Source organism: Bos indicus, chromosome 6 (assembly GCF_029378745.1).
Source record: "Bos indicus isolate NIAB-ARS_2022 breed Sahiwal x Tharparkar chromosome 6, NIAB-ARS_B.indTharparkar_mat_pri_1.0, whole genome shotgun sequence".
NCBI lineage: Eukaryota > Metazoa > Chordata > Mammalia > Artiodactyla > Bovidae > Bos > Bos indicus.
In genome coordinates, this window is record NC_091765.1 from 116929168 (window position 1) to 116948353 (window position 19186).

Sequence of the window (19186 nt, forward strand, 5' to 3'; positions counted from 1 at the left end):
ACTGGAGTTTCAGCTTTAGCATCATTCCTTCCAAAGAACACCCAGGACCAATTTCCTTTAGAATGGACTGGTTGGATCTCCTTGCACTCCAAGGGACTCTTAAGAGTCTTCTCCAACACCACAGTTCAAAAGCATCAATTCTTCAGCACTCAGCTTTCTTCATGCAGTACTTGGGTGCAATCTCAAAAATGACAGAATGAACTCTGTTCATTTCCAAGGCAAACCATTCAATATCACGGTAATCCATGTCTATGCCGCAACCACTAATGTCGAAGAAGCTGAAGTTGAACGGTTCTATCAAGACCTTTTAGAACTAATACCCAAAAAAGATGTCCTTTTCATCATAGGGGACTGGAATGTAAAAGTAGGAAGTCAAGAGATACCTGGAATAACAGGCAAGTTTGGCCTTGGAGTACAAAATGAAGCAGGGCAAAGGCTAACAGAGTTTTGCCAAGAGAACACACTGATCATAGCAAACACCCTCTTCCAACAACATAAGAGACAACTCTACACATGGACATCACCAGATGGTCAATACTGAAATCAGATTGATTATATGCTTTGCAGCAAAAGTTGGAGAAGCTGTATACAGTCAGCAAAAACAAGACTGGGAGCTGACTGTGGTCAGATCATGAACTCCTTATTGCCAAATTCAGACTTAAAGAAAGTAGGGAATACCACTAGATCATTCAGGTATGACCTAAATCAAATCCCTTATGATTATACAGTGGAAGTGACAAATAGATTCAAGGGATTAGATCTGATAGACAGAGTGACTGAAGAACTATGGACGGAGATTCATGACATTGTACAGGAGGCAGTGATCAAGACCATCCCCAAGAAAAAGAAATGCAAAAAGGCAAAATGGTTGTCTGAGGAGGCCTTACAAATAGCTGAGAAAAGAAGAGAAACTAAAGGCAAAGGAGAAAACAAAAGATACACCCGTTTTAATGCAGAGTTCCAAAGAATAGCAAGGAGATATAAGAAAGTCTTCGTCAGTGATCAATGCAAAGAAATAGAGGAAAACAATAGAATGGGAAAGACTAGAGATCTCTTCAAGAAAATTAGAGATACCAAGGGAATATTTAATCCAAAGATGGACACAATTAAGAACAGAAATGGTATAGATCTAACAGAAGCAGAAGATATTAAGAAGAGGTGACAACAATACACAGAAGAACTCAACAAAAAAGATCTTCATGACCCAGATCATCACGATGGTGTGATCACTCACCTAGAGCCAGACATCCTGGAATGAGAAGACAAGTGAACCTTCAGAAGCATCACTACGAACAAAGCTAGTGGAGGTGATGGAATTCCAGTTGAGCTATTTCAAATCCTAAAAGATGACGCTGTTAGAGTGCTACACTCAATATGCCAGCAAATTTGGAAACCTCAGCAGTGGCCACAGGACTGGAAAAGCTCAGTTTTCATTCCAATCCCAAAGAAAGGCAATGCCAAAGAATGCTCAAACTAGTGCACACTTGCACTCATCTCACACGCTAGCAAGGTGATGCTCAAAATTCTCCAAGCGAGGCTTCAACAGTACATGAACCGAGAATTTCCAGATGTTCAAGCTGGATTTAGAAAAGGCAGAGGAACCAGAGATCAAATTGCCAACATCCGCTAGATCATCGAAAAAGCAAGAGAGTTGATGCGTTTGAACTGTGGCATTGGAGAAGACTCTTGAGAGTCCCTTGGACTGCAAGGAGATCCAATCTGTCAATCCTAAAGGAAATCAGTCCTGAATATTCATTGGAAGGACTCATGCTGAATCTGAAGCTCCAATACTTTGGCCACCTGATAGGAAGAACTGACTCCTTAGAAAAGATCCTCATGATGGGAAAGATTGAAGGCAGGAGGAGAAGGGAATGGCAGAGGATAAGATGGTTGGATGGCATCACTGACTTGATAGACATGAGTTTGAGCAAGCTCCGGGAGTTGGTGATGGACAGGGAAGCCTGACTTGCTGCAGTCCATGGGGTCGCAAAGAGTCAGACACGACTGAGCAATTCAACTGAACTTCTGGGACTTCCCTGATGGTCCAGTGATTAAGTCTCTGCCTTCCAGTGCAGGGGACATGGGTTCAATCCCTGGTCAGAGAAGTAAGATCTCATATGCTGCACGGCATGGCCAACCCCCTCTCAAAAAACAAACAAACAAAGCAACTTACCTTTCTTCTCTGTTTTCAGACATTTAAATTTCCTATGTACTTTGAAGTTTTGTTTTTTTTTTTCCAATTAAAAGAGCCCTGTAGGGCCTCTAATGGGAATTACATTAAATTTATATTTGGGAGAATTAAATATTTTGTTCCTATCTCAATGCTGTGTTTTTCCACTTGTATAGATCATGATTTATGCCATTTTATAAGATTTTAAGTTTTCATCATTGAGTGTCTTGTGCCTTTCTTATTAAATTAATTGTAAGTATAACTTTTCTCTATTGTAAATGAAAGATTTCCCCCATTTGCATTTCTTGGTTATTATTATTGTTATAGATACTTGAGTTATGTTGTCTGGGATTGAACCCAGTTCCATCACTTCCTGTCCAGCCCAAGCTTGTTAAACTCTAAATGAGAAGTTTATATGTTTTACTGAATCTCTAATGTTCTGTTACAAAATTATTCCATCTAAGAATTTCTTCAAACTTTTAATACTTGCAAGCTTTCTGTAAAATACTTAACTTGGCTTTTCAAAATCAAGTATTCAAATGCTAATACCAAGTAATACTTTTTTAGTAAACATTTCATGATTACATAGATCTGTGTCCAGTTAACTTGAAGACATTTTGCATAAATGTTTACTGCAATGGTAGTATGCATTTTGTTTGTAAATTTTATTACATTGTTTTAGTTAAGTAAATGATGAGTAAATGATTATAGAGGCTATTTTCAATGTTTAATTAATTATATGACTTAGATTTTAATGTTTCCTTACTCTCTCGTGTTTCCTTTCTGTGTCTTTCAAAGCTGCAGATGTGGTAGACAAATCCAGTGTTAAATATTCAGTACTACTTGAAGATGGAAAGGATCAATCACTGGAAAAAAAGGTGAATCTTTGCAGATACGAGTAATTCTAAACAGATAGCTTTCACTTTTTCAACAAATATTTATCAAGTGTCAACCATATTCTGGGCACTGTGGATACAATGGTTAAAAAATAAAAGAAGTTCTTCTCCAGGAGCTTACAGTTTACTTGTATGAGGGGACGAGAAAGAGAAGCATAGTATTTCTCTATGACTCGGTGAATTAGTGTCACAACAGGAGTCAGGGCTGAGTGCTCTGGAGTCCGGAGGGGAGACGGCTAACCCAGTGTTTGTGCTGGCTCGTGCTGCTTTTCTCTGGTGGTGGGAGAGGAATCTGGGACACCTTTCTGAAGTGTGAACATTCCGAGTTGAGGTCTAGGAAATGGTCTCTCTCAATATCCTCACCTTTAGAGTGTGGGAAAGGACTTTGGGATAATTTTTTAGGTTAAGGGAAGATGAGTTGGAGCTTTGGGGTAGTGAAAGTAAAGAGAAGTTTGGAAAAGAAGGATATAAATTTTACAGTGGGGCTTCTCAGGTGGTTCAGTGGTAAAGAATCCACCTGCCAAGCAGGAGACACAGGTTTGATCCTTGGGTTGGCAAGATCCCCTGGAGAAAGAAATGGCAGCCCACTCCAGTATTCTTGCCTGGGACACCCACAGACTGGGGAGCCTGTGGGCCACAGTCCACAGAGTCACAGAGAGTTTGACTAAAGAACAGCAGCAGCAGTTCCCAGTGGGTGAGGTGTGTGGTGAGCTTGGAGGAGAGATGAGAAGAGGTCTCGTTACCAAAGGCCTGAGCTGTGACTCAGTGGAGGAGGTGGCACAGCAGTTCAGACTGTAGTGGTTGTTACTGTTCGGTCCCTAAGTCGAGTTCAACTCTTTGCCACCCCGTGGACTGCAGCAAGCCAGACTCCCCTTCCCCTCACTGTCTCCTGGAGTTTGGTCACATTCGTGTGCGAGTCTGTGAATCGACGAATGAGTATTCCATGTCACAAGATTGAAACAGGAAGAATGTTGCTGCTGAGCTGTAATTTTTTTAAAAGTTGAGTAGGTAGAGCTGTGGTGATTGTATTTTCTCTATAAATGGCCTTTGCTTGGAAACTGTCAGTGGTTCATCCTCAGTCTTGTACACATGTACAGCACATCCCCCTCCACAGCATCTCCTGTTACACGCGGCCCCAGCGCGGGGCTGAGGTGGGAGGCCTTCTCCACTGCTGCTGCTGCTGCTAAGTCTCTTCTCCACTAGCTCCTGTCTTTTCCAGCCCAGGGTGCAGCCAGGCACTCCTGCCTGGGTTGAGAAGAACCACTGCTCAGGGAGACTCTCCACAGTTCATTAGGAAGTTGGATCACAGTTGATGTGAAGCCATGTCCCTGCTTTACCTTAAATGGGTTTTATCAGATTTTACTTTGGTTTATATATAGACTTGTCTTACAAATCCATATTCTGTGAAATATTTTCCATTTTTCTATAGAATCCTAATTTGCTTACGAGCCAGCCGTCAGGAGTTTCCATCAAGTTTTGTCCTGAGTCCTCTGGTATCAGAGTCACAGATCAGCTGTCTGCTGACCAAAGCCAGAAGGGTATCAGCTCTTCGGCTCCTTCACGGTGTTCAGTTCCACAGTGTGACCAACAGGCTTCAGTTCTACAGAAAATGGAATGTAAAAGAAAACACCTCCCAAAGGAAAACAACAGGGAGAGCCTGAATCTTACAGGAAACCACGTCTCATGCAGTAGTTCATCAGCAAAAACAAGTAAGCTTGTGATACTGGAAGAAGATGCTGGTGAGGTTGAAACCTACCTCAGTTCCAGGCACGCAAAGGCATTCAAAACGGACTTTTGTGACATTAGACATTTGGATGCTTTGGAGCAAAGCCAGCTGATTGAGATGCTCAAACAGGCAGCCACCCTGGTGGTAACTCTGATGTATAAAGATGGCTCCACCCAGCTGAGAGCTGACCAGGTTAGTAAACGCTGTTGGTTCGTGTTTGTTTCTGTTTTGTAGGCAGCGTGAAACAAACCCGTTTTCTTAGTGTCGGATTCTGACGGGAGAGCTAGAAATAAGGTTGTAAACCTCCCCTCCGCCAGTGGTGAGTGGCAGCGCGTGGCTCTCACGAGGTGTGTAAGCCCTGCCCAGTGCTTTCCAGACTCCTTGCGCCACTTACGCCCCCCCAGCAGTGCGTGAGGCCCCAACTCTCCGCCGCCTGTCAGTGCTTGTCTGTCTTTTCACAGTTCAGCCATGTTTGTGTGTGCGAAGCGGTGTTTCGCTGCGTGTTAAAATACTCGCTCACTTAGGTATGTGCTCGGCCGCACCGAGTCTTAGTCGTGGCACGAGCGGTCTTTCTTTGTTGCGTCATTCGCATTCGTCGCGTCATTGCGTCATTGCGTCATTGCGTCATTCGGGATCTCTCGTTGCGACGCATGGGCTCTCGAGTCGAGGCGTGTGGGCTCCGTAGTCGTTGAGTGCACGCTTCGTTGCTCTGCGGCGGCATGTGGGACCTTAGTTCCCGGACCAAGGACCGAACTGAGTCTCCTGCATTGCAAGACAGATTCTTAACCAGTGGCCCACCGGGGAAGTCCCTCACTGCGGTTTTAAACTGCACTTCCCTCATGACTGGTGACACTGAGCAACTTCTCATGTGCTGACTGTCCATTTGCATTATTCTTTGGTGAAATGACACTTAAGGTCTATTGCTCATGTTTTAAATTGGGCTATTTCTGTTTTATTTTGGACCCGTAAGATTTCTTTATATATTCTGATACAAGTCTCTTGTCAGATATATGATTTGTAATTCTCCAAATCTGTGGCTTGTTTTTAGCAATTTCTTGATGACTTTTTTGTGGTGTGTGTTTTTTTTAACTTTATTTATTATTTTTGGCTGTGTTGGCTCTTCATCGCTGCACTAGGCTTTCTCTCGTTGCGGTGAGCAGGGGCTCCGCTTCTTTGAGGTCTGAGGGCTTCTTGTCATGGAGCACAGGCTCTAGACTCACGGGCTTCGGTAGCTGTGGCTCGAGGACTTAGTTGCTTCTCGGAATGTGGGATCTTCCTGGACCAGGGATCAAACCCGTGTCCCCTGCATTGGCCAGCAGGTTCTTAACCACTGGACCCGCAGGGAAGTCCCTTGATGGTGTTTTTAAAACACAAAAGGTTTTTTAGTTTCATTAATTCCAGTTTATCAAGTATTTCTTATATTACTTGTGCTTTTGATGGTATATCTAAGAATGCTTTGCCTGTCCCAGGTCATGAATGCTTTACCCTATTTGCTTCTAAGAATTTAATTTGAGCTCCTACATTTAAACCTGTGATCCAGTTTGAGTTAATTTTTGTGTGTGCTGTGAGATACGGGCATAAATCCACCCTGTTGCATGTTGATACCTAGTTTTCCCAGCACTATTTGCTGAATTTTGGGGGCACTTTAATAGAAACTCAATAGATTGCAAATGTTAGGGTTTACCTCTGGACATTCAGTTCTTTAAAAGTTGATCTATATGTCTATTTGTATGCCAGTCCAACACTGTCTCGATTATTTTAGATTTATAATAAGTTTTGAAATTAGGAAGTGTTTCTTCTTACGTTATCTTTTTCAAGATTGTTTTGAGTATTCCGGGTCCTTTGCATTTCCATACGAATTTTAGGGTCAACTTGTCAGTTTATTCAAACATCCAGGTGGAACTGTGATACCCATTGTTTTGAATCTGTGGGTTAATTCTGACAGGTTTGTTGCCAACCCAGGCTCTTGGACTCTTCCATCAGTAGATGCTGATAAGAGGCCAGACGAGGGCCTCAGGCTGTACTGGGCTTGTGCTGTAGTGCACGAGGGCAAGAACGAGAGACAGGCCCCCTGACTCACCCTCTGAGAGAAGCTGCCTGGGCCCTCCAATGTGGTAACAATGGGGCAGATCCTGTGGGTTGGGCAGGAGATGTTGCTTAGGGGGTCTGTCCACCCCCTTGCTGGGGCCATGTGCAGGGATCACATGCAGTACCCTGCTTTTGCTCCCAGCACCTCAGAAATGGCAGTTTGATTCTGGCCCATTTGTATCCAATTGCTCGCAATTGTCCCAACTTGACCGCGCGCGCAGTTATTTTTAGTCGCTTATAGTTTCTTCATGTCCTGTTGCTCGAGGAGACTTTGTCCAGGGGCAGCACTCTTTCCCCTCTGGGGGATTCTACACCCTTCTTAAGGGTTAAAGGGCCAAAGGTCTCTTCTTCTGGAGGTACTTCCTGCTGAACTGGGGCCACAGACCCTACCCCTCTCGAGAGGTGTAGAAGTCCCTCACTGAGTGTTCCAAGGACCAGCAGGGACCTGGGTCACCCACTGGGAATGGATTGAAGCCCTTGAGCCATCAGGCCTTACCTGAAGATGTTAGAGCCTGGAAGACACACTCTTGACCTAAAGGTTAAACAGGGCCAAAAGGAGAATAATGACGACAGCCACTAAAGGGCTTAGAAAGGGCAGGAGCCAAGTCACCAGGTTGGCTCTTGACCAGACAGTGGAGGCAGTGTTGCCCCTACCCAGACTGTGAAGCCACTCTGCTTGGGTATATGTCTCTTGAATATTAACCTGTCCCTGTCCTCTAGCATTGATCCAGGTGCATCAAGAAGTATTGGTTATGCACAAACCGCCTTGGTTTGCTGGAAGGTAACCAGGAGCTCCGCGGTTATCAATGACATGAGCCAAAGAAGAAACAGAGGTCTTAGGGTCTGTTAAGTCTTGCCCGATCTGTTCCATTACATAAGCAGGCTGCTTGGTGAGATTCCTGAAGTTACTTCCTGAGAGGTGGAGCACCCCTCTACAGGGCTGCTGGTCGCCCGGTTGGCTGAGCCCATTCCTAGTGCACTCCGGGTTCAGTGATGACCTGGGCGAGTCCCACTGCGAGTGAGAATTCCTCTCATTCCTGTGATTCGCGTTGTGTATTCCCCATGAAGTGGACATTATCAGTGCACTTGCAGGCTCTAGTTCTGTGGGAAGAGGATGGGATCTGGTCATTCCTGTGATTCGCGTTGTGTATTCCCCATGAAGTGGACATTATCAGTGCACTTGTGGGCTCTAGTTCTGTGGGAAAGGGTGGGATCTGGTCATTCCTGCGATTCGTGTTGTGTATTCCCCATGAAGTGGACATTATCAGTGCACTTGCAGGCTCTAGTTCTGTGGGAAAGGGTGGGATCTGGTCATTCCTGCGATTCGTGTTGTGTATTCCCCATGAAGTGGACATTATCAGTGCACTTGCAGGCTCTAGTTCTGTGGGAAAGGGTGGGATCTGGTCATTCCTGCGATTCGTGTTGTGTATTCCCCATGAAGTGGACATTATCAGTGCACTTGCGGGCTCTAGTTCTGTGGGAAAGGGTGGGATCTGGTCATTCCTGCGATTCGTGTTGTGTATTCCCCATGAAGTGGACATTATCAGTGCACTTGCGGGCTCTAGTTCTGTGGGAAAGGGTGGGATCTGGTCATTCCTGCGATTCGTGTTGTGTATTCCCCATGAAGTGGACATTATCAGTGCACTTGCGGGCTCTAGTTCTGTGGGAAAGGGTGGGATCTGGTCATTCCTGCGATTCGTGTTGTGTATTCCCCATGAAGTGGACATTATCAGTGCACTTGCGGGCTCTAGTTCTGTGGGAAAGGGTGGGATCTGGTCATTCCTGCGATTCGTGTTGTGTATTCCCCATGAAGTGGACATTATCAGTGCACTTGCGGGCTCTAGTTCTGTGGGAAAGGGTGGGATCTGGTCATTCCTGCGATTCGTGTTGTGTATTCCCCATGAAGTGGACATTATCAGTGCACTTGCAGGCTCTAGTTCTGTGGGAAAGGGTGGGATCTGGTCATTCCTGCGATTCGTGTTGTGTATTCCCCATGAAGTGGACATTATCAGTGCACTTGTGGGCTCTAGTTCTGTGGGAAAGGGTGGGATCTGGTCATTCCTGCGATTCGTGTTGTGTATTCCCCATGAAGTGGACATTATCAGTGCACTTGTGGGCTCTAGTTCTGTGGGAAGAGGGTGGGATCTGGTCATTCCTGCGATTCGTGTTGTGTATTCCCCATGAAGTGGACATTATCAGTGCACTTGCGGGCTCTAGTTCTGTGGGAAAGGGTGGGATCTGGTCATTCCTGCGATTCGTGTTGTGTATTCCCCATGAAGTGGACATTATCAGTGCACTTGCGGGCTCTAGTTCTGTGGGAAAGGGTGGGATCTGGTCATTCCTGCGATTCGTGTTGTGTATTCCCCATGAAGTGGACATTATCAGTGCACTTGTGGGCTCTAGTTCTGTGGGAAGAGGGTGGGATCTGGTCATTCCTGCGATTCGTGTTGTGTATTCCCCATGAAGTGGACATTATCAGTGCACTTGTGGGCTCTAGTTCTGTGGGAAAGGGTGGGATCTGGTCATTCCTGCGATTCGTGTTGTGTATTCCCCATGAAGTGGACATTATCAGTGCACTTGCGGGCTCTAGTTCTGTGGGAAAGGGTGGGATCTGGTCATTCCTGCGATTCGTGTTGTGTATTCCCCATGAAGTGGACATTATCAGTGCACTTGTGGGCTCTAGTTCTGTGGGAAAGGGTGGGATCTGGCCATTCCTGTGATTCGCGTTGTGCATTCCCCATGAAGTGGACATTATCAGTGCACTTGCGGGCTCTAGTTCTGTGGAAAGGGTGGGATCTGGCCATTCCTGTGATTCGCGTTGTGCATTCCCCATGAAGTGGACATTATCAGTGCACTTGTGGGCTCTAGTTCTGTGGAAAGGGTGGGATCTGGCCATTCCTGTGATTCGCGTTGTGCATTCCCCATGAAGTGGACATTGTCAGTGCACTTGCGGGCTCTAGTTCTGTGGAAGAGGGTGGGATCTGGCCATGACTCTGCAGCATGTGGTGCTTTGGGTGTCTGCAGAGGAAAACAAAGCCAGCAGGGGCTCAGATCAGAATGTGTCTGACTTGTTAAGAGCGGACAGTCCCTGAAGGACACCGCTATTGCTAGTGTGTGCGTGCTTGGGGCCAGAGGACCATTATGTTGGGGATTTAGATTGTGTACCCTCACGGTGGCCCTAACCAGATGCTCGTGTGTCACCTTGCTGGCCTGGTCAGTGGCCGCAGTGACAGGCCAGACCCCCGTTTGGTCCGTACCCCACAGGCGGGTTGAATTGATGGACGGGTGGATGGCACGTTTCCGTCCCACCATCACATTCCCCTTCCATGCTGTTTAGGGAGCTGGGGCTACACTTTGAAACAGGCCCCCGTGGGCAAGGTTGCACGTGCAGCTCCTTCCTGGGTGAGAGGCACAGGGTGTCTGGTGCGGTCCTGCCTGGGGGCAGGGGTCCTTCCTGGGGGCAGGGCAGGGTTCCTGAGGCATGAGAAGCAAGTGCCGTTTATGCAGTTTAATCCAGTGCACCCCGCATCTCCCGTCCAATTGTGTGGGGAGTCAGGTAGCAGTGGAACAGGCTGCCAGAAGGCAGAAGTGTGACCAGCAGAGGCCAAGGGCGTGGCAGTCCTCCCGACCCAGACTGTTAATTCGTAGCAGAACTGACCAGAGGGAGTGCGAGGGGCGGGGTGGGGGCCAGCTGGGGGTGTTGATGTCATGTCCAGCATTCTCCTCAGTGTTCCCCTCATGATATGGTTCTGGCGGTATTGACAAGTGAGTTCTCCAGCCCTTGTTCCCTAGGCACGGGGACTAGGTGGCAAATAGAATATCAGAAGCGTTCTTACGGTAGAGTATTTCCCTGACCCCTCCAAGACAGCAGAGCTGCCCCCCTGGCTGGGGTGGCTGAGCAAACTGGCAGAACGCAAGCAAGGATATGGCGAAAACATAGCCAGTGGGAGTCCGGCCCACCACGCCGCTCTCTGCTCGTCTGTTGGTGGTGCTGGTCTTTGACCATGTCTCAGGTCCTCCACTGGCGTACAGGCGTGTTGCTCCTCCCTTGCAACCTGCGGGCTTTGGGGAGGGAAGAGCTCCGGTCTGGACAAATGTACCCGGCTAGGTACCCTTTGCAGTTTGACAGCAGCAGGGGCTAGCCTTACTCTGCTGGGGCCCGTCCACTGCAGCAAGGGTTAGTTTTAGGGGGATGCCTCCTTCTAGATTGGGGTATTTTTTGTGTGCGTCAGTATCTTTTTAAAAACTATGTATTAAAAGGTTATTTATTTGGCTGTGCCAAGTCTTAGCTGCGGCCCACAGGATCTCTGGTCTTTGTTGCAGTGTGTGAGAGCTCCGAGCTGCAACGTGTGGGTCTAGTTCCCTGACCGGGGACTGAACCCGGGCCCCCTGCACTGCGAGCACACAGCCCTGGTCACCAGGGTTCCTTTGTGGAGGGGCCGCCCCTTCTGCTGGGTTTTAGTGGGAGCTTCCAGTGTCTTGGCATAGTCCTACAGTGCCTTCTGAACTTGGCCTAGACTAGAAGCGTATCGCAGGGTCTGGCTCACTGCCTCATCTGGTAGAATGTCAGAAGTAAGAAAATGCCTTCCCTAGGTCACTCACATGGGCTAAGCCTCAGATTACTCCTGGGGGCTACATGGACCCTGAGGAGTGCAGTAGGGAGCAGACTGGCCCAGGGTTCCCCCTTCAGAGCTTCATATAGCGGTTTGCTATAAAGTCACAATTTGGAGTCCAGATGCGACAGAACCCAGCCATCCTGAGACAGCCTTGGAGTCGGCTGTCTGGTTGGAGACAGTAACGCACTAACTGCTGTCTTTCAGTCCACACCCCGGGCTTGCGCTCCTGCTGAACCCATGGTTGTGAAATCTGAGCCTTCATCGGGGAAACGTTGTCTCCCGTTTCTGCCAGAAGATTAGGATCTTAGCAGTATTCTGATCTGAGTCTTGCTTTATCTCAGTGCTTACATATTTGTCTTCAATATATCGTGATGGAGTTCCATTTTTCAGGCCTAGTTCCCTCAGTTCTTTTGCTAACTCGTTTCTTAAAAAATGGAGGCCATTCTGAAAACCCTGCAGAAGCACTGTTCAAGTATACTGAGTTGCTTCCAGAGGGTCAGGCCCCTCTGTTCAAAAGCAAAAGGGCATTGAGAGCCTGGATGTAGCGGATACAGAAGAATGCGTCTTTGGAGTCCAGAACAGAGGAATACTGAGCACTCCCGGGCACTTGGGTGAGGAGGGTGTGTGGGTTTGGTACTACTGATTAAATAGGGATGACTGTCTAGTCATGGCATCCGGTCCCATCACTTCATGGGAAATAGATGGTGAAACAGTGGAAACAGTGTCAGACTTTATTTTTTTGGGCTCCAAAATCACTGCAGATGGTGACTGCAGCCATGAAATTAAAAGACGCTTACTCCTTGGAAGAAAAGTTATGACCAACCTACATACATATTCAAAAGCAGAGACGTTACTTCGTCAACAAAGGTCCGTCTAGTCAAGGCTATGGTTTTTCCAGTGGTCATGTATGGATGTGAGAGTTGGACTGTGAAGAAAGCTGAGCGCTGAAGAATTGATGCTTTTGAACTGTGGTGTTGGAGAAGACTCTTGAGAGTCCCTTGGACTGCAAGGAGATCCAACCAGTCCCTTCTGAAGGAGATCAGCCCTGGGATTTCTTTGGAAGGAATGATGGTAAAGCTGAAACTGCAGTACTTTGGGCACCTCATGTGAAGAGTTGACTCATTGGAAAAGACTCTGATGCTGGGAGGGATTGGGGGCAGGAGGAGAAGGGGACGGCAGAGGATGAGATGGCTGGATGGCCATCTAACTCGATGGACGTGAGTCTGAGTGAACTCGGGAGTTGGTGATGGACAGGGAGGCCTGGCGTGCTGCGATTCATGGGGTCGCAGAGTCGGACACGACTGAGCGACTGAACTGAACTGACTGTCTAGTCCACTGCTCTTGAGTCTTTCACAAAGCAATGCTCCCTGTTAGGCCTCTGGACGGTGAGTATCAGAGTATTGCAAGGAGATTGGCAGGGCCTAATGAGTCTGTGTGTTAGGAATTTGGTGAGCAGCTATTTTATCACCCTCAGGAGCTTAGGCTTCAAAGGATATTGTCTCTTCCTGGTATCTTTCCCTAGGATTTAATCTTACTTCTATCAGGGCTTACCCTTCCTGGCACTGAAGTATCCCATACTACAGAGTTCTCCTGTTCCTTAATTTCCTGGGGAATATTTTGATGACCAGCAGGCAGGTCATCTGGGGCTACCAAGAGATGCATTCTGTTTGAATTCTCTATCTTCCTGGACTTCATTCTGTCCTAAAAATATACTAGTTCCTAGTTTATTTAGTGAGTCTCTTCCACGGGGGGGAGGGGAGGGGGACAAGACATTCCTGCCTGTACAAAAAGGAGTGAGTGACAGTAGACCTGATTCTGACCCCAGGGCACGGGGAGACCTAAGCTGCCTCAGCTTTGGCCTCCGTCAGCTCCCGTCACAGTGCAGCCACAGCCGGAGCCCGGCCAGCTGGCCAAGTCAGAGCAGAGCAACCCGCTCCAGTGTCTGCTAGACGTTTAGTTCTACGTGCCGCACCCTGGATGACCCGAGGCTCCACTGGAGTGATGAGGATGGATTGAACAGGATCCCGAGGCAGGCTGGCACCAGTCCCCACCAGCAAGTGTATGTGAGTCTCTAGAGCATCCAGGAGACTCCGCGTCACCGAGACCTGGGGCCAGCAGGGGTTGTCCTCGGGCTTTCCACAGAGGGCGCCCAGGACCTTCCCTTTCCAGTGCCCCATTCTGGTGCTGGGGAAGGGCACGCACTGATTCCTGCCCAGGTGATTCCTGGGCTGCTGCTCTGGTCTTCACAGCTGTCTAGGGTCCTCTTGAGATGGTAGGTGGATCAAGGCAGCTAGGAGCTGAGTTTCTTTATTAGTCTCCCGTCCTTGTTGGCTTCCTCTACCATGTCCCAATTGTTATAGACCTTGAAGGCCTCCTCTGCCAAGGTTGACTATGGGGTTTGGGGCCCAGCCTCAAGCTTTTGTAATTTCCTCCTGATATCCGGAGCACGCTGAGTGATAAAATGCATGGCCAATAGCAGCCTCCCTTCTGCAGACTCCGGGTCTATATTGGTGTACTTCCTGAATGCCTGTCACCCGGCTCAGGAAGATTGCTAAGCTTTTATCTTTTTCCTGTGTAACCTCTCAGACCTTATCATAATTTGCAGGCTTCATCATACACCTTTTCATTCCTTCTAATGAACAAGTAGTATAATGTCTTATCCTGGCCTGGCCTACATGATCCTTATAGTCTCAGTGGGAGTCCTGTTCTGGGACTGCGTCACTGGTGGCCACTAGGCTGTCTGTGTGTTCCCTGGCCTTTCTTAGTATGCACTCCTTCTCATCTGGGGTGCAACAGTGGTCGGGAATAACTATGATTTCTGCCAGGTCAGGGAGAATGTTAACCCAGCATGGCAAATTCACCTCTAAACTCATCAGGGTTGTCTGAGAATGTGCCGAGTCTCTCCTTACAGATTCCTATGTCCCTCATCAGAAGGAGACATGCTCTCTAGTAATTCTCCCTTCTGTCAGCTACTTCCTGGAGGGGGTAGAAGCCTTATGGTATGAAAGTGGGGCTAATTTTGAATCTCATCAGAGCCCCACTGGAGATAGCACTGGGCTCTGGTTTCAGGGTCCCTGGGTCAAAGGGGTAAGGCAGAGGCCACGGGCTGAAGGTGGTACTGAAGGGGAAGAAGTGGGGACGTGAGAAAGGACCCTCATGCCAGTGACGAGTTGGCAGTTGAAAGAGGGGATCTGTGAGAAAGTCTGTCAATCTTTTGGGGGCAAAGCAGAAATAGAGGCTGAGCACCCTGCAGGGATCCCTCCAACCATGGTCTGGATGTAGTTTCACAAGGCCCTGCATGTGAGGGACCTCTCCCCTTTTTGGGCACTCCTTACAGTATTTTCGTCCAGTTGTAAACTGGTGTTAAAGTTAAGGGGTCCAATCTGTGGCTTCTTCTTCTGATTAGCCAAGGCCTATTGCAACCAGCTGTGTTGCAAAAGAAGATGATTTTTAAACCATCTAATTTCAACTGTCCCCAATCTTTAAGAATGTAACCCAGAGAAGAATCTTCGGGGGGCATTTCCCATGTTTACATATAAATCTGATGGTTAATGCCTAGAGATCCTGAGGCTGGATGAACCCTCGAGACCTGGCACAACAAAACCACAGATGAGATGACAGAGGAGATCTCGGAAGTCTTCTCCACGGTTGAAAACAGAACAGAGAAATACTCAGAGGTAGCGTGAAGTTCACCCCAGCCAGTGCCTTGGGGGTAGAGGTGCGGATGGACAATGTAAGGAGAAACAACTAGGAGAGCTGCTGTTCCAGCCCACCCCTCTGTGGGCATCTGTTCAGGCAGTTCCAGTCGGCTGTGCTCTTCCACAAGGGCCAGTGGAGGCAGGCAGTCTGTCCACCACTCATCGGGGTGATCATGCCAGTGGGTCTCAAACCCGCAACTGGGACTTTAACCCAGGATAAAGAAGCCGAGAAGTCTGCGATGACCAGGCTTCCAGCCACTACATCATATGAGGCTTGAACCTCTATCACTCTCAGAAATCTCCTCTCAAGGAAACCCCACTGGACCAAGGTCTTCATGGTAGGAGGCCAGCCTCTCCCACCTCTTGTCACCTGTCAGGGCAAACCAGGGTCAGCCTGTGGGAGCATGGCTTCACTAGCTGAGAGGAGTTAGGCTGTATTTGCCTGATGTTCACCTTCTCAGAAGGGTGTGACAGAGCGTGGGAGAGGACAGAGAAGGAAGAAGTAGAGAGTGGGAGATACCAGAAGAGGGAAAGGGGAGGGGAAGCTGCGTGAGTGAGCACAGTGAGGCCCCGGGGCAATGAGGGCAGACTTGCCAAGCACTGTGACCCTGAGCAGAGATTCAGGTGGCTGCTCGTCAGCTGCATCCAGCTCCACCAAATGGACCACTATCCTCTCTCAGAGGGACAAGGAAAGAAGGAAGACCCACGGGTCCCAGCAGAGTCGCCAAAATCATGCTCCCAACCCGGGCCCTTGGACTCTTAACCAATAGAAATGATAAGAGGCCAGATGGGAATTTCAGGCAAGGCTTTGCTGGGGCTTGTGCTGCAGTACAAGAGAGCAAGAACAAGAAACAGGTTTCATTGCCTGCTCCCTAGAGGGCCTTCTTGGGCCCTTATGTGGCGCAACGGTGGGCGGTGGGTTTGTGGGCTGGGCAGGAGGCATAGCTTCAGGGCCTGTACACCTCCTTGGTGGTGCTGTGTACAGGATCGTGTGCAGTACCCTGCTTTTGCTCCCAGAACATCAGAAGTGGCAGTTTGTTTGTGGCATATCTGTATCCTGTTGCTCACAATTGTCCCCACTCGCCCATGCACGCAGTTATTTTAGTCACTTATAGCTGCAGTCCCAGCCTTTTTGGCACCAGGGACCAGTTTCACAGAAGACAATTTTTCCATGACTGGGACAGGGTTATGGTTTCAGGATGAGTCAAGTGCATTACATTTATTGTGTGTGTTTATTTATATTATTATTACATTGTGATATATAATGAGATAATTATACAACTCAGCATGATGCAGAATGAGATCATCAGACATTAGATTTTCTTAAGAGCACACAGCCTAGACCCCTCACACACTGTTCACAGAGCACTTTGTGCCCCTCTGAGAGTCTGATGCCACTGCTGGTCTGACAGGAGGTGGAGCTCAGGTGATGTGAGCAGTGGGGAGCAGCTGTAAATACATAAGAAGCTCAGCTCACCTGCCCGCTGCTTACCTACTGCCACGCAGCCCCGCTCCTAACAGGCCGTGGACCGGTACTAGCGGGTGGCGTGGGGGTTGGGGACCCCTGACATATGGTTTCTTTGTTTCCTGTTGCTCAAGGAGACATTTGTCCAGGTGCAGGCGTGCTGGTAGAGGCACCCAAGTCCCAGCCTAGCTTAGTTTTGCCATCTTGAAAGCAGTGTTGAATTTTCTGATTCATGAACAGGGGGTGTCTTTCCATTTATTTAAAAGTTCAATTTCTCTTAGCAGTGTTTTGTAATTTTCAGTGTAGTATATAGATCTTGCTTTACCTCTCATTTCTGAAAGACATTTTTATGGGATAAAGAATTGTAAGTTGATAGTTTTTTTCCTTTCAATAGTTTAAAAATGTTATGCGACTGTCTCCTAACTTGCTTTGTTTCTCATAAGGAATCTGCTGTCACCCTTATCTTTGTCTCTGTCTAGGCAATGTGTCCCCCTCCCCCCTCCCCCTTCCCTAGAACACCTTCCCTTTTAAGGTTTTCTCTATATCACTGGTTTTAAACAGTTTGATTATGGTATGACTTGCTGTAGTTTTCTTGTACTTGGGGTTTATTGATCTTTTTGATTCTACAACTTAGCTTGAGAGAATTGACATTGAGTTTTATTGTCGTTAAGCATGGTATGTGTCTCTTTTTGTAGGTCTTCTCTGATTTCTTTCATCAGTATTTTATAGATTTTAGTACACAGATCCTATACATGTTATATTGATTTCTAAGTATTTAATTTGGGGACTAGTTATTATACATGGTAATTCCTTTTTTAAAACGTTTACTTTTACATGTCCATTGTTAGTGTACGGAAATATAACTGATTTTTGTGTTTTGACCTTGGATCCTGCAACCTTGCTTGGCTCACATATTCCTTCCAGGAGGTGTTTTATTTTGTAGATTCCTTTGGGTTTTCTACACAAATATTTATGTTATCTGTAAATGGTGATGGTACAGCTCTTCCTTTCTAATTTATATATCTTTTATTTCTTTTTCCTGCTGTATTGCATTAGCTAAGACTTCCATTATGATGTTGAATAGGGAGGAGACCAGATTTAGAGAATGAGATGGTTTGGGTTTGGGCCTTAATTGTCATTAAAGGAGGTATTCACTTACTAATTTTAATTTTAAGCCTTTTAATTCTGCTTAATTATAAAACATGACCAATCTTTCTTGAACAAATGCATAATTTATGCTTGATCTTGTAACTTTATTTTACTGTGTATTCACAGGCTCTGGTTTCCTCTGTTAAAGGCATTGTGATGTTACTGAGGAGACATCCGGAGGAAGGCAGCGGTGGTCTGGCTGCCTCAGCTTCTGACAGTGTTCCGGAGGACGTGCCCAGTGATCAGTGTATCTACATAAAAACTGAGCGCTCCTCTGCCTGGGGCCAAGGGCAAGAGGCACAGCACCAGCTTGCCGAGTAAGACGTCTCCACTAATCTCCTGAAGTCCGGCTCACCCGCCTTACCCTAACTGAGAGTTTCCCGAGCTCCAAGTTCAGTTATTTAAAGTTTCAGAATGTTTGTAGTGCACATGAAAGTGAAATGAATCTCAGTGACAGAAACCTCTATAAACACTGGCCCTCTCCCCTCAAAGAGCTCTGAAATGGTGGGACCATCCACAGGGGCCTGCTCCAGGATTTGAGTCAACATTGCAATGAGAAGTCGGCAAGAAGAGCGTCATTTTAAGGAGCAAAAACCCACCGTCACTGCTGGAGCCCTGGCTGACCTCCTCAAGATACTCGCTCGCTCACTCACGGCATTGGAAAGCAATCTCTGCCTTCAAGCAATAGATAGTCCTCAATACTACCAACCTATTACTAATTTCAAAGTTTCACTTTGTGAAAATAGGCAAGAAACATCTCACTTGTATCTGCCTTCTTAGAGTCTCAGAATTTCAGAACAGGCAGGGATGCTCTGCTGCCCCTTCTCAGCCCTGAAAAGCCCCCTCGTGGGCTGGAGTCTGTGCCCCTCATCACCGTTTCTTTCTCATATTGTCAGCCTGACTCACTTCTGGTTTCGGTGGGGGTATCCACTGCCTGTGCACCTAGCTCTCTGAGTCCGAGTCAGCTAGGTGCCCCGAGAGAGCTCCTTGAAGCCACTGCCCTGAAGAGGCATCCAGGGAGGCTCTGGGTGAGAAGGTGGGGACCTGGTCCCGGCCGTCCCTGCCTGAGTCGGGCTCACCGGGCTCGGGTGAGTTTTGGGTCGTCGTGCGCCTCAGGTCGGAGCGCCTGAGGCACTGGGCCAGCCCGTATTCCTCGCACCGAGCCCCCACAGGCATTTCCTCTGCAGGGGCCAGTCCTGCACAGGGCACATGTCAGCAAAAACTGCTGGGGAATCTGAGGAATGGAACTTATCATTCACAAGTCGTGGAGGGTACACGGCATGCCCAGGGCCTCACAGAGGGGTTATAGGGAAAGAAAGAAAGGGCGTGCATAGACCTAGGGCTCTGCCTTTTTAGAGTTTGAAGGTGGGGTGTCTAG

The 19186-nt window shown here is 47.7% G+C and overlaps 1 protein-coding gene across 2 annotated transcripts in view; it reads left to right on the forward strand.

Moving 5' to 3' along the window:
- The window catches only part of POLN (DNA polymerase nu), a 153029-nt gene that overhangs the window by 16874 nt on the left and 116969 nt on the right, over positions 1-19186 (forward strand). For both annotated transcript variants that reach the window (XM_070791923.1, XM_070791922.1), the window contains exons 3-5: positions 2969-3048; positions 4496-4984; positions 17935-18125. In XM_070791923.1, coding sequence (XP_070648024.1) covers positions 2969-3048; positions 4496-4984; positions 17935-18125 — 760 coding nt within the window. The remainder of the gene's footprint in view (positions 1-2968; positions 3049-4495; positions 4985-17934; positions 18126-19186) is intronic.